At 57.7% G+C, this 17,130-nt stretch overlaps 1 protein-coding gene across 1 annotated transcript; it reads right to left on the bottom strand.

The window, feature by feature from the left end:
- Positions 1–76: 76 nt before the first annotated feature.
- Positions 77–16,460, bottom strand: TAC4 (tachykinin precursor 4). Its single transcript, XM_075559638.1, has 4 exons — positions 16,359–16,460; positions 13,178–13,271; positions 11,125–11,154; positions 77–156 (listed from the first exon to the last, which is right to left on the bottom strand). Exons 1-4 carry the CDS (start codon positions 16,458–16,460, stop codon positions 77–79), a joined length of 306 nt encoding a protein of 101 aa, XP_075415753.1.
- Between the last annotated feature and the right edge of the window lie 670 nt (positions 16,461–17,130).

Raw genomic sequence — 17,130 nt, 5'->3', positions numbered from 1 at the left:
TTTCCCCGTGGAAGGGCCGCGGCTGCTCTGCCGCTGCTAGGAAGTGCCTTCTGGACTTGATTTTCCCGGCAGGGCGCTAGCCGTTGACGGCTGTGGTTTGTGGGCTCCTAGAGGGCGGAGCGCGGCTCACTTTGCCCAGCTGCATGGACTCGGCTCCTGGGGAATGTGGAGCACCGCTAGTTGGTGTAGTCCACCGGTTTAGGGAAGGGAGCAGCACTTGAGAAGACTCCCCTCCCGGTTGAGGTGACCACTGTTGTGAAGGTAGCTGTGTTTTTCTGTAGCCGTTTCCTGGGCCAGGAAAGGTCGAGGGAGCCCCGTGGGAACCTGCCCTGATGGTTTGGTTTTGGTGTGAAGTGGCCAGTCGCGTGGCAACCTGCCGGACTGGTGTGTCCGTTCTTGAGGGCGGGGAGGACCCTGAGGTGACAGGGAGGGCCTCTCGCACATCTGTTTGTCCAGTCGTGCATGCGTACCCCACTGCCCTAGGTATTTATTTCTTCCAGGGAAACCCAGCCCTTCCCAGTTTCTCGGATCCAAGGTATGGGGGTGGGGTGCTGAGACGAGAGGCATGGCCCTGATAGGCCCTTGCCATCCCTGCTCTTGCTCCCTTTCCTCACCTGCTCTGGACCCCTGACACGTGTGGGACCAGTGCACCCTGCCTCGGCTGTCCCCCTCCCTTAGGTCCTTTCACCTGCAGAAAAGGAGCTGAGCTTCAAATAGGAGCAACGTCTGGAGTCGGTACCTGGGTCCAACTCGTGAGACCCACTGAAAGGAAACAGCTACTCCCCTGCAGGGAGAGCCGGGGCCGCCACGCTGCTGCTCCTTGCCATGGCCCCCGTTGGCTTGTGGGATAGACGTTCCCTTGGGTTTGCTGGAGAACATGCAGGGCCCCAGCCAAGGTGAAGCCAGAGTCAAGTCTGGTTTGTAAATGTGAGACTCCCTTCGACCGTTTGCTTCTCCACTTTTGTGACTTTCCATCCTTTTTCCTTAACCACGAGCAGCTTCCGCGGCAGGGACACTAATGAAACCAATGGAAACGTAAAAGACCAAAGCAGTGATTTTAGTTGATCTTAGAAGCAGTACCTTGGGGGCCAGCGGGCCAAAGATGAGGCTGGAGCTGGCTCTGCTTCCTAATTCGAAATACACTGTAGAAACGAGCAGTCCTGTCCCCACATGTGGTTTCGCCCAGTCAGCACCACACGTGGCTCCATGCCCCGCCTGCAGCCGCCTCGGAGCTTTTCGGAAGCAGGAAGCCACGCTCCGACGCATGTCCTGCCGTGCTAAGGACCTTGTCTAGTCGGTCGATGCCTTTGCACGCTTGGGCTGTACTGACCAAGAGCTGTGCCGTTGAAGCCCACCGTACAAGGGAAGGCCTGGCAGTTTGCTTCTGCAGACGGCCAAGCACCCAGCAGTAGGGGCTGCCACCCGTGGGACAAAGATGCTGTGCTCTGTCAGGGACCAGCGGAGCCCTTGGTGCAGTGGGTCCGAGCCGGGCTGCTGCCAGGGAAGGTAGTGGCTCACATTCGGCGATGAGGCAGACTGCGGCGAAGGCTTGCACCCTCAGAAAGCCTTGCCCTGCCGACTTCAGAGACCCTTAGAGAGCAGCGGTTCTCAGCCTGTGGGTTGCGACCCCTTTGGGGGGGGTTAAATGACCCTTTCACAGGGCTCTCCTGATAACTAGCAAAATGACGGTGATGAAGTAGCAACTAGAGCAATGTTAGGTTGGGAGGGTCACCACACGTATGAAAGGCCTTAGGGAACCACTGCTGTAGAGGGGAGTAGAATCCGATGCCCGCCTGGCGAGCTCGTGCCCAGCCCCACGCCTTGTCATTGGAGGTTCGTGTGTGGCCGTGCTTGAGCAGAGCTGCTGTACGGAACAGGAAGAGAGTCCCGGAACACTGGGAATCAGCCATGGGAATGCCCGCAAGGGAGCCGCTGCAGCTGATGATGGGGGTGGCGTGGGACTAACAGGCTCTTGAGGGGCAAGGTACTTCTCACTGGTCCTCAGCCTCAGTGTAACGTCTGGGGTTCGGTGTCGGTGGTCTGGAAGAGCCAGTTGGTCAAGATCAAGGTTGCAGCTTCGTGTGGAGTAGATCACGCTTCTCCCTCTGGAACATGAAAAGCAGGTTTTGGGCTTGATTGGTTGTTTTTTCAGCTATGAGGAAGTTTCGGGAATTATATTTTAGTTCTGTTTTTCCAGAGTTGTTGAAGCCACCACGGGGACTTCCAGGGTCATCCTTGTGTCGGTCAGGTGGTGTTGTACGGCGATCAAAGCCTTGGGCACTTGCTTTATGCACACACATTTGTTCGGCCCTCGAAGTCCTCCCCCAACATGGGTTAAGAAAAGTAGTTTGGGAAGAAACCCTCGGAAGACCAGGAAGCGGGTGGTCTGCCCCACCCCCTCCTACCCCATGGCGGGCATTCACTGCTTCTGTCTGAGCTAATAACTCGTCCCACGCTGGGACGTGAAATGCCAGCTCGTTGATTCTCAACTTTGTTTCCCCTGGCCCTCACACGACAGGCAGGCCGTGCATCGCTTTATGAGGAAATATGACGGTGACTGCGAAATAGTCGAGGGTATGTGCTGGGGACTCTAGAAAGCCTGGCCTGGTCACTGGGACCTCCACTGCTCCTGTCCCGGCGCCTGCTGTCTCCTGCAGCTGTCCAGGATGTTGTCATCACCAATGAATGTCACTGAGAAGGGCACAAAGTACCCAGTGGTGAAATGTCCCTGATGCCGAAGCTGGTTTGCCGCTCCCTCTTGGTAGTGCCGCGTTCTCAGCAGGCCTTTAGTCAGGCTGCCACCATGGTGGGGTCTGGCCTTGGTTGGTGGTACCTGCAGTGGAGCAGAGAACCAATGCTGCTACGGAACTTTGACCCCCGTTTTCCCAAGTGACACACCGGTGTAGTCGTGATGAGCCGCGGTCATTCCCGGAAGCCGGTCTTTGCTCTGTGCTGGCTCTTTGTTCCTGGAAACAGCTTACCTTGACTTACTGGAAGGGGGCTTGTGTGGTGGACAGGTGCGACGGCCACCAACCATCCCCCCTTCCCCGTAGTGGTGTGCCGCCCCTTCCCATAGGAGGCCTGTCTTTTGTGCCCCTGGACTGTGGGCGGGCCCTGTGGCTTGGTTAGACAGAAGTCACTGCGACTCTCACTCCTTTGGAAGCAGGTGCCGGGGAAGGGATGAGCAGCCCCTGTGTAGGCCAGCCGAGCTACACGGCTGAACGCCAACACCTGCAGTTGTGAGCCCCTCTCATGGGTGCCAGCCAAACGCCCAGCCCAGCGTAGCCTCGTGAGCACCCCCACCGCACAAACACCCGCCCCCCATGAGCTCAGGAACCCTCCAGCCAAACCAGAGTCTTGGGAGAAATTACTCTTGTGAAACCATTCTATTTGGGGGTGATTTCCCACACTCAACCGTGGATATGTGAGACGAGGGGGTCTGGAAGTAATTCAGCTTGGCCCTGTAGGTCTCACTGACTGGTGTCAGTTGGTGGCCAGGTGGGGGTGCCACCACGCACTCCTGTGCATCTCAGGGCATGCCAGGTTCTAGTCCACGCCAGGCCTCCGAGCTCGCCGCCACCGCACATCCCGTGGGCAGCCAGGCGCCCGACATCAGTCTGGGCATTGCTCCCCACGAGCTGTCCTGGTCTGCTGGGGTCTCATCCACCCTTTTCCTGCAGAGCCTCCATGTGTCCTGGTAGTCCTCTGTCACCCGGTGTCCTGTGTTTACTGAGAACGATCTCTACTTGGTCCCCAACGTGCCTTAGAATAGGATGGTCAAGGAGTGCACTGTGGGGGCCAATCGTTGAGTGATTCTGACACAGCCATCCCGCCGTGCTCAGAGTTTTCAGGGACTGGGCGTCAGCAGTGGGTCACCAGGCCTTTCTTCCACAGTGCCTCCGGGCAGCTCTAAACCACCACCTTCTAGTGGCCAGACACTAGTCACTGCCCTGGTCGTGGGCACCCAACACCAAGGCAACGCCCAGAGGGAGGGTGGGTGGGGTTACATGCTGGTCACCCCACCCATCCACCCAGCTTCTAACAGGACGCTCTTCCCACAACTCCATCGGAAGCTGGTTCTGACCCAAGTTGAATATGTCATTTTTGTTGCTTCTATTTTAAAACAATGTTCGAGTTGTGAGCAGTTGAGGGTCATGGCATTGAACGTCAGCGCATGACTCACTGCGGCCTTGTAGGGCCCACCTACGAGGGCAGGCAGCAGGAAGCTTTCCTAAACACAGCCGCAGGGGAAGGGATTGCTTCCCGTCACGCCTTCCAACTTGGAAGCAGTGTTTGTATTTCAACTCCTCCCTGAATCCCGTGCTTTTCCAGTTACACCCCTCCAACAGTTGGGGCACCCCCTGAAGAAAGGAAGAGAAAATGGCACGCTCACTGCCTTTGCGTCAGTTCCGACGGCGTGAAACAACTAGCCTGCGTGTTGCCCGCTCCTCCATGCAGCCACGAGGCCTAGAGGGGCTCGGTCACGAGCTTTAGGAACCGTGTCCCAAGCGGCTTGTGCTCCTCGGGTGGAGGGTGGATGGCAAGGCTGCGCCCCTTGAAGGAGGGACGGGCAGGTGCATTGTGGTGGGAAATGACGCCCCCTTTCTCCTCCCAGTGCCCTCCCCTTCATAATGAGCCTCCACGACTCCCGGCCCACCGAGAAAATGTCTCCAGAGCCCTCCCATGGAACCCAATCACAATCACCTCCTGAATTGACTCCCTGCTTTGAAGACCCCCGAAGGAGACTCGGGAGATTACAGGAAGAACTTGCCTTACAGAGACAGCGGGACCATGTTTAGAATAAGCCTGTGCAAGACTTATTTTCCCTCAAAGTAATGCTAAAATCACCCCCCCCCCCAAAAAAAAGGTAGTTAAATATGACTTTAACTCGATTATGTCAGGGATCTTCCGTACTTGTCTGTTTCTTGGTTGTGAAACTCAGAAGCCCCAGTCAACTAAGGGCATTGCCTGCGGGCTTTCCGAGAGGGAGGCTCACAAGGTAACAATTCCAAAAAGGTTTCATCTGGGATCTGTTGCTTGTTTTTAAGGACTAGTGTTGTAAGCAGACCTGGAAATGTTAAAAATGGGCCCAACTCCTATCCCTCTCCCCCCATGCCTTCAGTGCAGCTCCCCCGGGGCCTGCCCAGGAGGTGGGCAGACGGGGAGAAATGGAGTCAAGTGGCCGGCTTATGCTCCACAACAGGAAAGGGGTGACCACTGGAGGTGAGATGTCTTGCAGAAAACCTGACGCCACTCGTGCGTTTACTCAATGAACAGATGGTCACCGGTGCCAGTTAGCCTTGGTAGCTGGGTATCCCACAGCACACAGAGACTTGGAACCTGCCGTCCGTCTCCTGGAGGACACAGCAACGGAGCGTACTCACTGATGGGGTCCGTGCCGTGAAGGAACGGGGGCTGTGAAAGACTCACAGGAGGGGACCCGTTGCACTTGGGGATCAGGCTCTGCCTGAGGAAGGACTTCAACCCTGGGGCCTGAAAGATGAAACGGATTCAGGTAGAGGAGGAGTCGGGGAAAGTTCCAGAAGAGGGAGGTGAGCACTTGGTGAGAGTCTGAGTGCCCTCACAGGCGAGCGAACTGATGGGGGCAGGGAAGTCACCAGAGAACGTGGAGGTCAGGAGAGGGATACTATTTTTAATCAAGGGAACTGTTGATGAGCTAGTTAGGGAGTAGACCCGATCCAGGGGAAAGTGGCAGGGGGTGGGTGCCTGGTGATACACTGGGAGAGGGCTAAGGGTGACGTACCAGTGCGCTGGAGGTGGTAGGGAGTGGGTGAGCTTGGCAGTTGGGAAGCAGAGTCAACCATGGGAGGGGTGAGGAAGTGGGGGTAACTCCCAGGCTTTTAGCTGGCACACCCTGGGTAAAGAAGCAGGTGATGGAAGAGTAGCAAAGGACAGCAGATCAAGAGTTGAGCAGATGGTAGCTATTATGCCAATGGTTGGATTCAGTTGGCGTACTCACCAGGTGTGCTGACTGGCACAGTGGCTCCCTGCTGCTGCTAACTGGATGTCTTCACATCCAACTCGTAGTGGCCCTGTGTGCCACTGGGCGTAAGAATGCCCATCACAAGCCTGGCTCTGGGTGAGCCCGTTGTGACCCTGTGGCATTCCATCTCGTTGAAGGTATTGGTTCTTTTCCTTGACCCGCTACCAAACAGGATGCCCTCCAGGGAGAACAGGTTCAGAGTATCAGAAAGTCTCACCCCTGTGGGGTCCAGCCCCCATCTGGATGGGTCCGAAGGGATAATCGAGTAATTGAAGGAGAGAAATTTAATTAGCAGACAAAAGTCTTGGGGTGCTCAGCTCTTCCATGGCACCAGGAACCAAGTCCAAACGGGAGTGAGAGAGCGAGAAAGTATTCTTACACCAACTTATATAGTCTCTGGGCATGTAAGGCGCCCTAGCTACAGGTAATCACATACGTCACAGAGTGGGCAGTGTGTTATCCCCAGACATCCCTGTGTTCATGGGGGGGGGGGGTAACCCAACATCAGTGCTGGGGACAGCTAAAGGGGGTGACTGTCCGCTGAGCCGGGAGAATAGCAACATGTCTGCTCCTGTGGATGAAGCTGCCGGCCAGTTAACAGCCATGTGCTTGTGAGAAGCCCCATTAAGACAGCACTATTCTGGGAGGACATTGTGGGGATGGTTTTTAGGAGAGTGTGACGGACTCTTCTCCAACTCAGAAATGTGGAGGCCTCCGCCCAGCATCCTGGCCTCCCAGCCTTCTTAACTGCGAGAATCATTAATTCGTCCGCGTTCGCCTTGCTCAGTTTCCCACACCCACCCCTCTCATTACTGAGGGGCATTGGGACTGCGCTTCCGAGACAAATCTGTACCTTGTCCTGGCGGGCCACGGTGTCTGCGGCGGCGTTCTTTGCCAGCACCGTAATTGGGAGGCAGGGATGCTGCTTTTGTGTCGACTGATTGCCTAGCTCTCGTGTGCACGGGAGGCGATGGGAAAGGCCACGGCTGAGCCTGCACTCCTTTAGCCCTCAGAGTGGCATCTTTGCTGTGGGACCCCTTCCAGAATCTTGTGCAGCAGTTTTGCCCAGTGTCAGGAACTCCCTGGGGGCAAGAAATGTGTGCCCTTCACCACAACACCCTCAAGAACCTCTTCCATGCCAACAGTATGGCTGGCGCTGATGGGGGTGGTAGAGAGAGAGCTCAGATGCCGCCCATCCTTGAAGGGCATCATGGGGGGGGTGGGGTGGCGGGGGGTGGTAGCAATAGGCCATTCAGTCCTGTGGATTAAAGGCCGTAATGTTGAAATGCAAGACCGACCCTCGGGAACTAGCAGGTGGTTCCCGGTTGGGCAAGCTGCAGAGAAATTGGCCTGCCGGTAAGAATCCACCAGAAAGGGAAGCACTGGCATGGCCAGAGCGAAGACGGGACTGGAGAGACTGAACTGGAGAGCCCGCGGCGGGCGGATTTGCACAGTGTGTGAGTCCTGGCTACGTCTTCAAAGACGGATTCCAGCCCCCCACTTCTTGTGTATCCCTCGTCCTTTCTGCGTTCCTAGTGCCATGCCGGCCCGAGAGGAGACGACGTCCAGCGCTGGTGGGTGTAGCTGCTTCGCCTTGTTCCAAATGGACACCAGAAGGAAGAAAATAGCCACCCCTCTTTGCTGCTCCTTGGAGCTGGGTTTGCCGTCATGACCCCTCTTGGGCCCACAGCACTGGCTGGGCTGGGGAGGCACCGGGGAAGCTGGTGGAAGGGGGATGGAGGTAGGAGAGAGAGATGTGCTCGGGGAAATTGTGTCGTGCGGCTGCTTCCCTAGTCTCCCTCTCCTTCTGCCCTGGAGTGAGGTGGAGACCCCACCCCATGCAGGGCTGGCTGTGTGCAGGGAACTTGGAGCCCATGCTGGACAGTCATTCATGGGTCAGAGACGATGTCAACACAGAGCAAATAGAAGAAATGTCCCTGGCTATGCCCGTGGCCTCTTCTGCCCTCTGTGTCATGAAAGCCTGAGTCCCTGACCCCCGGATGAAACTCCTATCCCCCCAATCTGCCCTGCATGCACCTCCTCTCCATTTCAGCATGCCCAGGCAAGTTGTACCCCCTCTTCTGCCCTCCTCGAAGAATCATGCCTGAGGCAAACCTCGGACTGAATCCTATGTTTCTGGGGGAACAAAAATCCAAACTCACTGCCGTCGAGTCAAGGGCCCCAGTTGGTTTCCGAGACTAAGCCTGGGCCGGAGTAGAAAGCCCTGTCTCTCCTGCAGAGCGCTGGTGATGTCAAACTGCTGACCTTCCGGTCAGCAGCCTAACGCGTAACCAACGGGCCACCAGGGCTCCTTTCTGGCGGGAGGGGTACAATGCTAAGCCCCCAGGGGATGGCAGGAGCCCTCCTTTCCTGCTGATGCATTTGGGACCCAGACTCCCAGGAGCTGGAGCCCCGGCCCTGCCTGCTCACCAGCTCAGGGCCAGAGAGAGTGGTCTCCTCCTCAGCCCCGGGGGCTCCTAGGGTGGGCAGTTCCACTTCTGGAGCTCAGCTCAGAGCCCAGGGCTCATGACACTGGGTAGGGGGAGGGTGTCGTCTCAATCAATCCTAAAGGAAGAGACCCCCTCGCCCTCAGATCCCCTCTCCACTCCAAGGGCAGCCTTCCACTGTCCCCTCTGTCATCACGTTTGCCTCCGCCCCGTTTCCTCGCCCTCAAGAGGGGGCCATGTCTCAGCAGGGAGGTCACTCCTGAGCCATAGAAGAAGCCAGCATGGGTTCATTTGTTTATTGGGCCCTTGCTGTGTGCTGGGCCAGGGAGATGGGAAGGGGTGAGCCTCCTCCCTGCTGGCCAGGCCAGTGAGCTGCGAGCTCAGTGCTCAGGGAAGCAGGCCCCTCGGCTGGCCAGGGGGACAGTGCATTTACAGACAACTCTTGCTCCAGGCGGAGAGGAGACCAGAGTGTTCAGTGCAGGCCCCGTGGGAAATGCCGGGATGGTACAGGAGACGCACGAAGCAATGAGCGGGCCTGGCTGGTCTTGGTCCTCAGGGAAGCGTGTGGCGTGGCCTTCACTCTGGACCTTGGTCTTCCTCTTGGTCTGGGAAGAGCTCTGAGCGTGGACAGGTGGTTAGGGAGTGTGTCTGTCCACTCCACCCTGGGAGGCCTTCCCCTGGCACTCGGCTCAAGGCCCTCCCTCCCCTCTCCTGTCTATAAATACCCAGGGCAGGCTCTCCAGCCATATGGTCCTCTATTCCACTGCTAAGGCTCCCAGAACACAGATGGAACAAGCCACCCCCTCAACCCTCGGCCCCCACCTCACCAAAGAAACACACACCCACTGCCATCGAGTCAGTGCTGACTCACAGTGACCACCCCACCCCGTGGGGTTCCCAGATGCAGCTCCTCTTGAGGGGAGCAGAAAAGCCCAGTCGTTCTCCCAGGAGCTGCTGGTGGTTTCAAACTGCTGACCATGTGGATCACAGCCCAACGCTTAGCCCCTGGGCCACCAGGGCTCCTCAGGGTATCTGGCAGTGCCCAGGCCACCCTGGACCAGCCGAGGGAGGCACGGCTTTCAGTCCCGATTCTGGCCCTGGCTCACTGCTCGTCTTTGGGCAGACTGCTTTCCATCTGCCCAAAAAGACTTCCTGCCCACGCTGGATCCCAATGGGGGTTCGTTTCTATCTACTGTTTGAGTGTGACTTGCAAGACCCTTTGAGTAAAATGACTATTTGGTGGGGGGAGGGGGGGTTTCCAGAGGACTTTCCCTTTGTTACTCCCAAGAGGGCCTTGGTCACTCTCGATGGCTGCGGCTCCCCTGGCAGAGGCTGTGAGCATCAGGGAAGGCTTGGTCGCAGACAGGCTGGGCACACACTGTCTGTCTTCTGCCATCGGCCATGTAAGCTATTGCTCTCTTTCCCCAGGTGACCCTTAATTACAGACGGTGTTAGCCATGTCTCTCATCAGCTGCAGCTGCAGATTTGCACTTATTTACAGCAGACCTTTGGAGGCGAGACTCTTGTCAGAGGAAGTGCAAACTCTAATGACCAGTGGTTCGGTCGGAGGGACAAGGAGGCCCGCGGGGATTCCCAGAGTCTGGCAGACTGTGCATCATCCTTTGTGGGCTCAGCTGGCCCCCTGGGGGCAGAGCGGGTGAGGAGGGTGCAGCGGCAGGACTCTGGCAGTTTCATGGGTCTGGGCCATCAGAAGGCCACCTCCCCACACCCGACACCCCTGTCCTGTGGGGCCTCCCCTGTGATGGCCTGTGGGCAGCTTGTTCTGTCTGTCCAGCTGCTTGGTGTCCATCTTGGGGGAGGCAAATGAAGTGGCCAGCCACTTTCCCATGATGCACCTGGGACCCCACAGAGACCCCAACGACCTACCTTCTGTGTCTGGTCCTGTCCTGTCCAGGAGCCCCGGGGCTCCGTGTCCTTGCTGACACCCTGCTGATGGAGAGGAGAGAATGCTGCTGGGGAAGCCGCCTGGGGGAGGTCGGGCCTTAGATCAGAAGTCACTTCCCAGCCTCCCTGGGAGCTGATAAACCCGGGATCGGTTCCTTGGTCTTCCGTCCTGTGTACATACACCCCTCGCAGAAGCTGTGCTGGAGGCTGGGGGTCCAGAGCCAGTCAGACCCAGTCCCTGCCCCTGAGCGCTTCCACCCTAGGGACCCTGGTCATGTGCTCCAGCAGGACAGTGCTGGGCAGCAATCAGGGCACAGGAGCCCCAGGAGATGGAGCTGGGGGACCTGGTGAGTCATGGTAGGGGCTGAACTTGATCTGGGAGCCGGAGAGGGCTGTGGTTAAGGTTGCCTTTTGTTTGTTTTTGAGTGTTTGCTTCTCCTTGATCCCTCCCAGGCCGGGTGAGCAATGAACCGGAGCACTGAGCATGCCCCTGGGCGGTTGGTTTGCTTTTCCCAGGCTTCAGGCCATCCAGGGAATGGAACCTCTGATGGAACAAGATTCTTCCCTGCCTTCTCCTCATCCCTGCACCCACTCCCTCAAGGCGTGGGCAACCCCACTCAGGGGACAGACAGCCTCAAGAATCTGTCCAGGAAGCCGGTGTGTGGCCACACCCCACAGAGTTCTGCCAGCCTGGCAAGCCCTGGCCAGAGCCTCCCCTGTTAGTGGCTGGGACATCTCCACATTCCCACATTCCTGGGCAGCACTTACCTGCTCTCACCAGCTGGACGGATGACATCCCTGGGGGAAAGAAGAGATGGGGAGAGCACTGCCTCACTGGGGCTCCCAGTGAGGAAGGAGGGGCTCATGGCTTTAAGGGTTTTCAGTAGGCCTCAGGCCAGTCACACCCCCGCCCCCCCCCCCCATTAGCCTCCTGTGGCTGAGTGACTGGGCAGCTCCTCAGAGGAAGCAGGTGGAGGAGTGGAAAATGCACCGTGTTGGAGTCGGAGGCAGCTGAGCTGGCCATGCCCCTCTCAGCCTCGGTTTCCCCCATTGATTACAGCCAATGACAAGGTGACAGACACGCAAGGAGCAGGGAGGGGCTCATTTCCCCGATTGGTAGCAATGCACAGCGACCAAGACAGACTAGGGCTGCCCCACAGGGGTCTCGAGGCAGTCAGTCCTGGCAGCAGTGGCCCGCCACACCTTCCTCCCCTGGAGTGGCTGGTGAGCTTTGAACTGCCGGCCTTTCTGTTTGCGGCTGCGTGCTTAACTACGGATCCTCCCTGGCTATAAAAGGGGGATTCCATCCTGGGTGAGCATGGTACGCCCTCAGGAAATAGCCCACCTCCCCCTCCACCGGCTGCTCCTTGTCGGCTGGTGGCTGGCTCTGAAATGGCCCGGTCCCAAGGCCCCCTCTGCAGAGGAGGACCGGAAGGCCAACGTGTTTAGTGGCAAGAAGGTTTTCTCTAGTTCCATAGCCCTACTTTCATTGCAAAAGCCGTCTTTGAAAACGTGCCCCCTAGTTTAAAAATGCAAGTGCTCTGGAGGTTGGTACCGTCAATAAGGTTCCTCTTCGGGCACCACGTCTCACTTCTGCTGCTGCTCTCACCCCCACCCCCACCCCCACCCCCATCCCACCCCGTCTGGCCCCAACCTGGGCTCCTTCGTATCGCTGGCACCATAAGGTCCACACCGTCTTCCTAAAGCGCTGACATTTCGTCTACTATGTCCCTGGTTTATCAGCCACAGTGGGATCTCTCCTCCCCTCACTTGGTGCATTTTGTGTGTAAAGATACAGCGTTTGACAACATAGAGGTTCCTGTCCCCTCCCATCTGATCTCTTGCTTCCCCCCCCCCCACTTAACTGTATATCTTATGGTTCTTCCCACATCTCTTCACAGATCTGCCTCACGTGTTGTTTGTCAAATAGCCATGAAAATTGTGGGTGTACCCTGTGCGTCGGGACCGCCCGCCCATTGATATTTCTTCCTGTTCGTCCCAAATCCTCGCACAGACGTTGGCAGGGGCAACTACTGTCGTCATGGCGCTCGTGCACGAAAGCCATTTCTGTTTGCTCAAATCCCCAGGATGAGACTGCTGGGCAGAAGGTCCCATCTTTGATGGCAACCTCTCACTCCCCAGGTCGCTCCCCAGCAGGCCACGGAAGGGCCACGTCCTTCCCGTTCTGTCCAATGCTGTGCCACTTAAAAAGAGCCATCATGTCCACAGTGAGAACAGCAGGCTCCCCGCAGGCACGGCTTTCTCCCTCTGCCCAAGGTGGGACCCCGGGGCTGAGAGTGCCCTCGGAATGCAGGTCCATTTGAATCAGCAACTGGGACCCTAACTTTGCTTCCCTGCAGGCCTCCGTCCCTTGCTTTGGCTCCATTTCCCTACAGCCACCCCTACATCAGATGCAAGGGTCCCAACGGAGGTCAAGTGCAGAGCTGAGGGTTGCTTACTGCCCCCCTCGCCCCCCCCCCCCGTCCCATGCTAGGGACAGAGGCCGTTGAGCCCTGCCGCCAGTTTGAACTCTGAAGCGGAGGTGGGGAACAGCTGGCCTGGGGGCTGTCCAGTCATCCGCACTGGCAGAGAAGCTGTCCCAGCCATCACGTCGGGGGAGCGAATGAAATGCCGGACTAAATATAGCAGGGTAATTTTTAAGTTGGTCATTACAATGGCATGAACATCCAACTAGCCCTTGGCAGAGAACACGTGCCCCACTCCTGCCGTCGCGGGCCTCTATCCCCATCCCATCATGTGCACCCCTGCTGGTCCCCTCAGACGCACCCCTGGCGGGGCTCTGGCCGCCTTTCTCACTCACCTCCCACCCGCTTCCCCATCAGCCCAAAGAACTGGCTCGACTTGCCCCTCTTCTCCTCCCGAAGCTGGAGCTGAATGCCGGGCACAGAGCCTTCCTGGGGAAGCAAAGAGTTGGCATTAGAATGGGGGTGGGAAGCTGCAGGGAGACGAGGGAGGGGTGTCAGGCAATGACCACCTCACAGGCAGAGCACGCACCTGGCTCCTTTCCATCTCGTGTCCGCCAGTGGACAGAGGCCACAGAACACTCACGGCCGTGGCAGCGGTCCTCTAGGACTGCGTAGAATGGCTGCCGTTTCCTCAGACTATAACTCGTTGTCTGAGTAGAAAGCCTCATCTTTCTTCCACAGAGCAGCTGGTGGTTTCGAACTGCTGATCTGGTGGTTGGCCACCCACATAGAACCTGCTGCACCAGTCTCGTGTGCATTGCAATCATCACCAACGGCTGACATTTCACCCACTATGTTCCTGGCACGCTCGAGCACGTGTGTGTGTTAATGCGTTTAATTTGGGTGAGCGTGACTACCGTCACCCCTTTTCAGATGAAAGCGCCATGGCTTAGCGGCATTAATTTGCCCACACTCGCCCAGGGAGGTGGGAGGAATGGAACCAGACTCAGGAGCTGGACTCACAGACACGACACCCACAAACCCACTTAATCTTTAGAGGCACGATTCAGCTTCCTGTTACAGATGAGGAAACTGAGGCTCAAGGAGGTTAAGTGACTTGTCCCAGGTCACACGGGAAGTGGTAAAGCCCGGCTTCCCACTCAGGAAATCTTACTCCATAGGCAGAGTGCTGCTTTGTCTTGGGGAGCATCTCTTGCACAGAAAAGGGGGAGTAGCCGAGAAACTCAGGGTGGGGGCCCCATGGACAAGAAAGAGTGGCTTCTTCCTTCCCTGGGCACCCTCCCCCACATTGTTCTAGATGGCGACGTGTCTCCCGTCGGGATGGGGCATGTGCTCTGAGGGTGGAAGCTACTCCCTAGACAAAGTCTGGGACCAAGGGCTCCGGGTTTAAGTTCCAGTTCCTCTGTTAGCCTATGAGACTTGGTCCAAGTCTTTCCCTCTCTGGTCTCTACTGGAAGCATGAAGAGGGACCAGGGAGAGAACGACAGTGGGGACAGTCATTTGACCGTCCTGTCCTTGTTCTGATCCCCCAGGACCTGGCACAGCCTGGTGCACGCAGGATGCTCAGCATGTATGGGTGCAGACTGCCCCACCTCTGACAGTCTGGAAAGAGGGCAGGGTTAGGGGCTCTCCTTCCAGAAAAGTGAGAGACAGGCCAGTTGAGTTCCCAGGAGCAGGGCTTGCATTGGGGGGAGGGTTCTTTTTTAATCCCCCAGGGACCAGAGGCAATGGAAGCCCTTCCCTTTCGTGTCTCACAACGTGCCTTGCTCCAGCCTTCAGGATCTGAAGGGGATGGTGTTCTAAGCCTTAGACTAGAGCAGTCTCTTCCGACCTCTCTCTTCCCTGGGACGCCAGTGGCTGGGGCAGCTGTCTCCAGCTGGAGTCGCCCAGCCTGGCCAGGAACCGGAAAAGACTCTTTGGAGATTTAGATCCATTTCTGAAAAGCCCGGGAAAACCACTCTGCCCTGGTAAGAGGCGGCATTCAGTGCAGGCTTGAGAGAATGGCCATTTAGGAATTCAATCTGGTTCACCCTGCTCCCACCCACTGGTGGGTCAGTAGGAGACAGCTATTCCCTTTCATTCCGGACTCTTGCCCCCCACCTAAGCTCTCCAAATCCCGGCTTCACTGGCGGCTGCAGGCTGGGGAGCCCCAGGAGCCAGGGAGGGGATCAGACCTTCATCCCTTCCACCACCTCCCCTGCGGTCGCCTTGAGCAGCCCGCAGTGATTCTAAGTCCTTCCTGTGCTCTGTAGTTCAGTCTTGGCTCCCGTAGCACAAACCCTGTGGCTTGGGCAGAAGCAGGCCATTTGGGGAGAGGGAGATTACAGAGTAAGCACTAGACCCGCCTGCAGGGTGGGGTGTGGGTGGGTGGGAGGAGCAGCAGCACGGGGAGCTCTGGAGGAGGTCGTGCAGGTGGTACCTGGTCACACAGCCCGCTGGGCCAGGTACCCCCAGGTTTGCCACGGCTTCCAGCAAGCTTAAAAACTATTGGAGATCGCCCCCCCCACCCCCCTAAACTCATTGAAAACATTGGGGAACTGGCGTCCAGAGAGCCACACCGACTTTCCCAAGGTCACGTGGAATCCCTTGGAGAAGCTGAGGCTTGAAGACAAGCTCATCCCGCTGTCTCCCCACCCGCGTCCCTTCCTGTGCAGGCCCACCAAGGAGGAAACTCACTCGATGGCCCGTCCAGTGGCTCCATCTCTGAGAAACCAGAGTCCCCAGGGCCCTCACCGCCATGGCCTGGGCAGCAAGCAGGGCTCAGCATCGCATGCGGGCCGAGAGCCAGGCTCAGCCTCGCTCATCTGTGTTCTGGCTGGTACCGATCTTGTTCCCCCGTGCAGGTTACCCATGGTGAGGTAAGCAGATGCTTGCTCGCGCTTCTATCCTGATCCGTAGCAAACACTTTCACCTGGGTTTCTCCACTTCTTTGGCCCCTCTCTTCTGGCTGATTGGGAGCTCCCTGAGGCCAGGCGCTTGGTCTCCCCAGTCAGACTCAAGGGTAGGGCGCCTCCCTCTTTCTGAGGCTGCTCAGACACAGGCCCCCACGTCAGCTCAGGAGGAGAGACCGGCTGGTGGTCCAGAAATGAAAGGAGAGTTTCTACGCACAACAAAATGATTCTGCCACAGCCCGGTCCCCTTGGAAGGAGGTTTGGGGAGAAGGGCCCAGATCCAGACCCTGGACAAGGAGTGGAGTTGCAATTTTTGAAGCTGTGTAGCCTGGACAAGCGACTGAACCGCTCCGTGTCTCACCTGCAAAATGGGGGTAGTAATGGTACCAACCTGAGGGGACTGGTAGGAGGAGCTAATGAGCATCTCTGTGGAGAGAATTTAGAATGGTGCCAGAAGTACAGCATGTCTTAAATAAGTGTTACACACACACACACATGCACACACACACACCTAGGACCTTGGCCTTGAACCAGCCCATGGCGGGGAAGGCAGACAGGCTGCCTCACCTTGTGCATCCTCCTCTTTGCTGATCAGGGCAGAAATCGCCCCCCTTCCCCCCACCCATGGGTCACCCCTCTCCCCCTACTCCAGGGATACAGTTACCCAGGGTCCTGCTTCAGCGCCGAGTGCCACCTCCACTCCGCCGTCCCCCGCTGCCACAGCACACAGCCCCATCAGGAGAATGGGGGCCACACAGAGCAGCATGCTGGCTCAGCCTCTCCCAGGCTGAAGACGTGTCTCCAGCAGGCCCCTGGCAGGCCGGCCACTCCTTGGCTCCGCAGGTGCAGGAAGCTGGTCCTTCCAGCTACCCTGCTCCCTACCTTCAGCTTATCTGTCCCCCTGGGGCCATTTCCTGCCTGGAAAGGCCAATGATGTTGGGGTGCTGCCTCCAAAGGAGGGACCAGACCCCTCCCACCCCGCCCCCCAACACTTGATCCCTGAGCTTAGCATCTGATGCAACACCTGCCTCACCTGTTGGCTGGGCTCCCTCCCCTGCGCACAAAGGGGCAGTGTGTGGGGCTGGAGGCCCCGAGCCGTCTTCTCATCCCGGAAGGGCGCTCTTGTGCCTGTGCTTAGAAGCCCCCAGAACAGAACCCCCAGTCCACCGCTGGTCTCCCTCTGTCCTCCGGAACCATGTTCCCAGACCTAGGGTCCAACCCCTGTTTCTGAGGGCCCATCTGTTGTCTCTAGACTGTCCCTCACAATGTCCTCGGTGCCCTTCCTCCTCCATCAGTAACGAGCAAGTCCTCTCCCCAGAGGCGCAACGCCGTGGTTTCAAAAAGCGAGGCCCCGCATAAGGAGTGAGATTTACCAGACTTTGACAAAGGCCTCCTGCCTCAAGTTTGACTAGTTCTAAACCGTCTTCCCAATGCTG

This window comes from Tenrec ecaudatus, chromosome 10 (genome assembly GCF_050624435.1).
Source record: "Tenrec ecaudatus isolate mTenEca1 chromosome 10, mTenEca1.hap1, whole genome shotgun sequence".
Lineage (NCBI taxonomy): Eukaryota > Metazoa > Chordata > Mammalia > Afrosoricida > Tenrecidae > Tenrec > Tenrec ecaudatus.
This window is presented reverse-complemented; position numbering and strand designations above follow the sequence as displayed.

Excerpts from the sequence above, each read along its gene's own strand:
- TAC4 (XM_075559638.1), bottom strand. The coding sequence starts at position 16,460 with ATGCTGCTCTGTGTGGCCCCCATTCTCCTGATGGGGCTGTGTGCTGTG. Across the intron at positions 13,272-16,358 it reads GCGCTGAAGCAGGACCCTGG|GAAGGCTCTGTGCCCGGCAT; the intron begins GTAACTGTATCC and ends TTGCTTCCCCAG. Across the intron at positions 11,155-13,177 it reads GATGGGGAAGCGGGTGGGAG|GGATGTCATCCGTCCAGCTG; the intron begins GTGAGTGAGAAA and ends TCTTTCCCCCAG.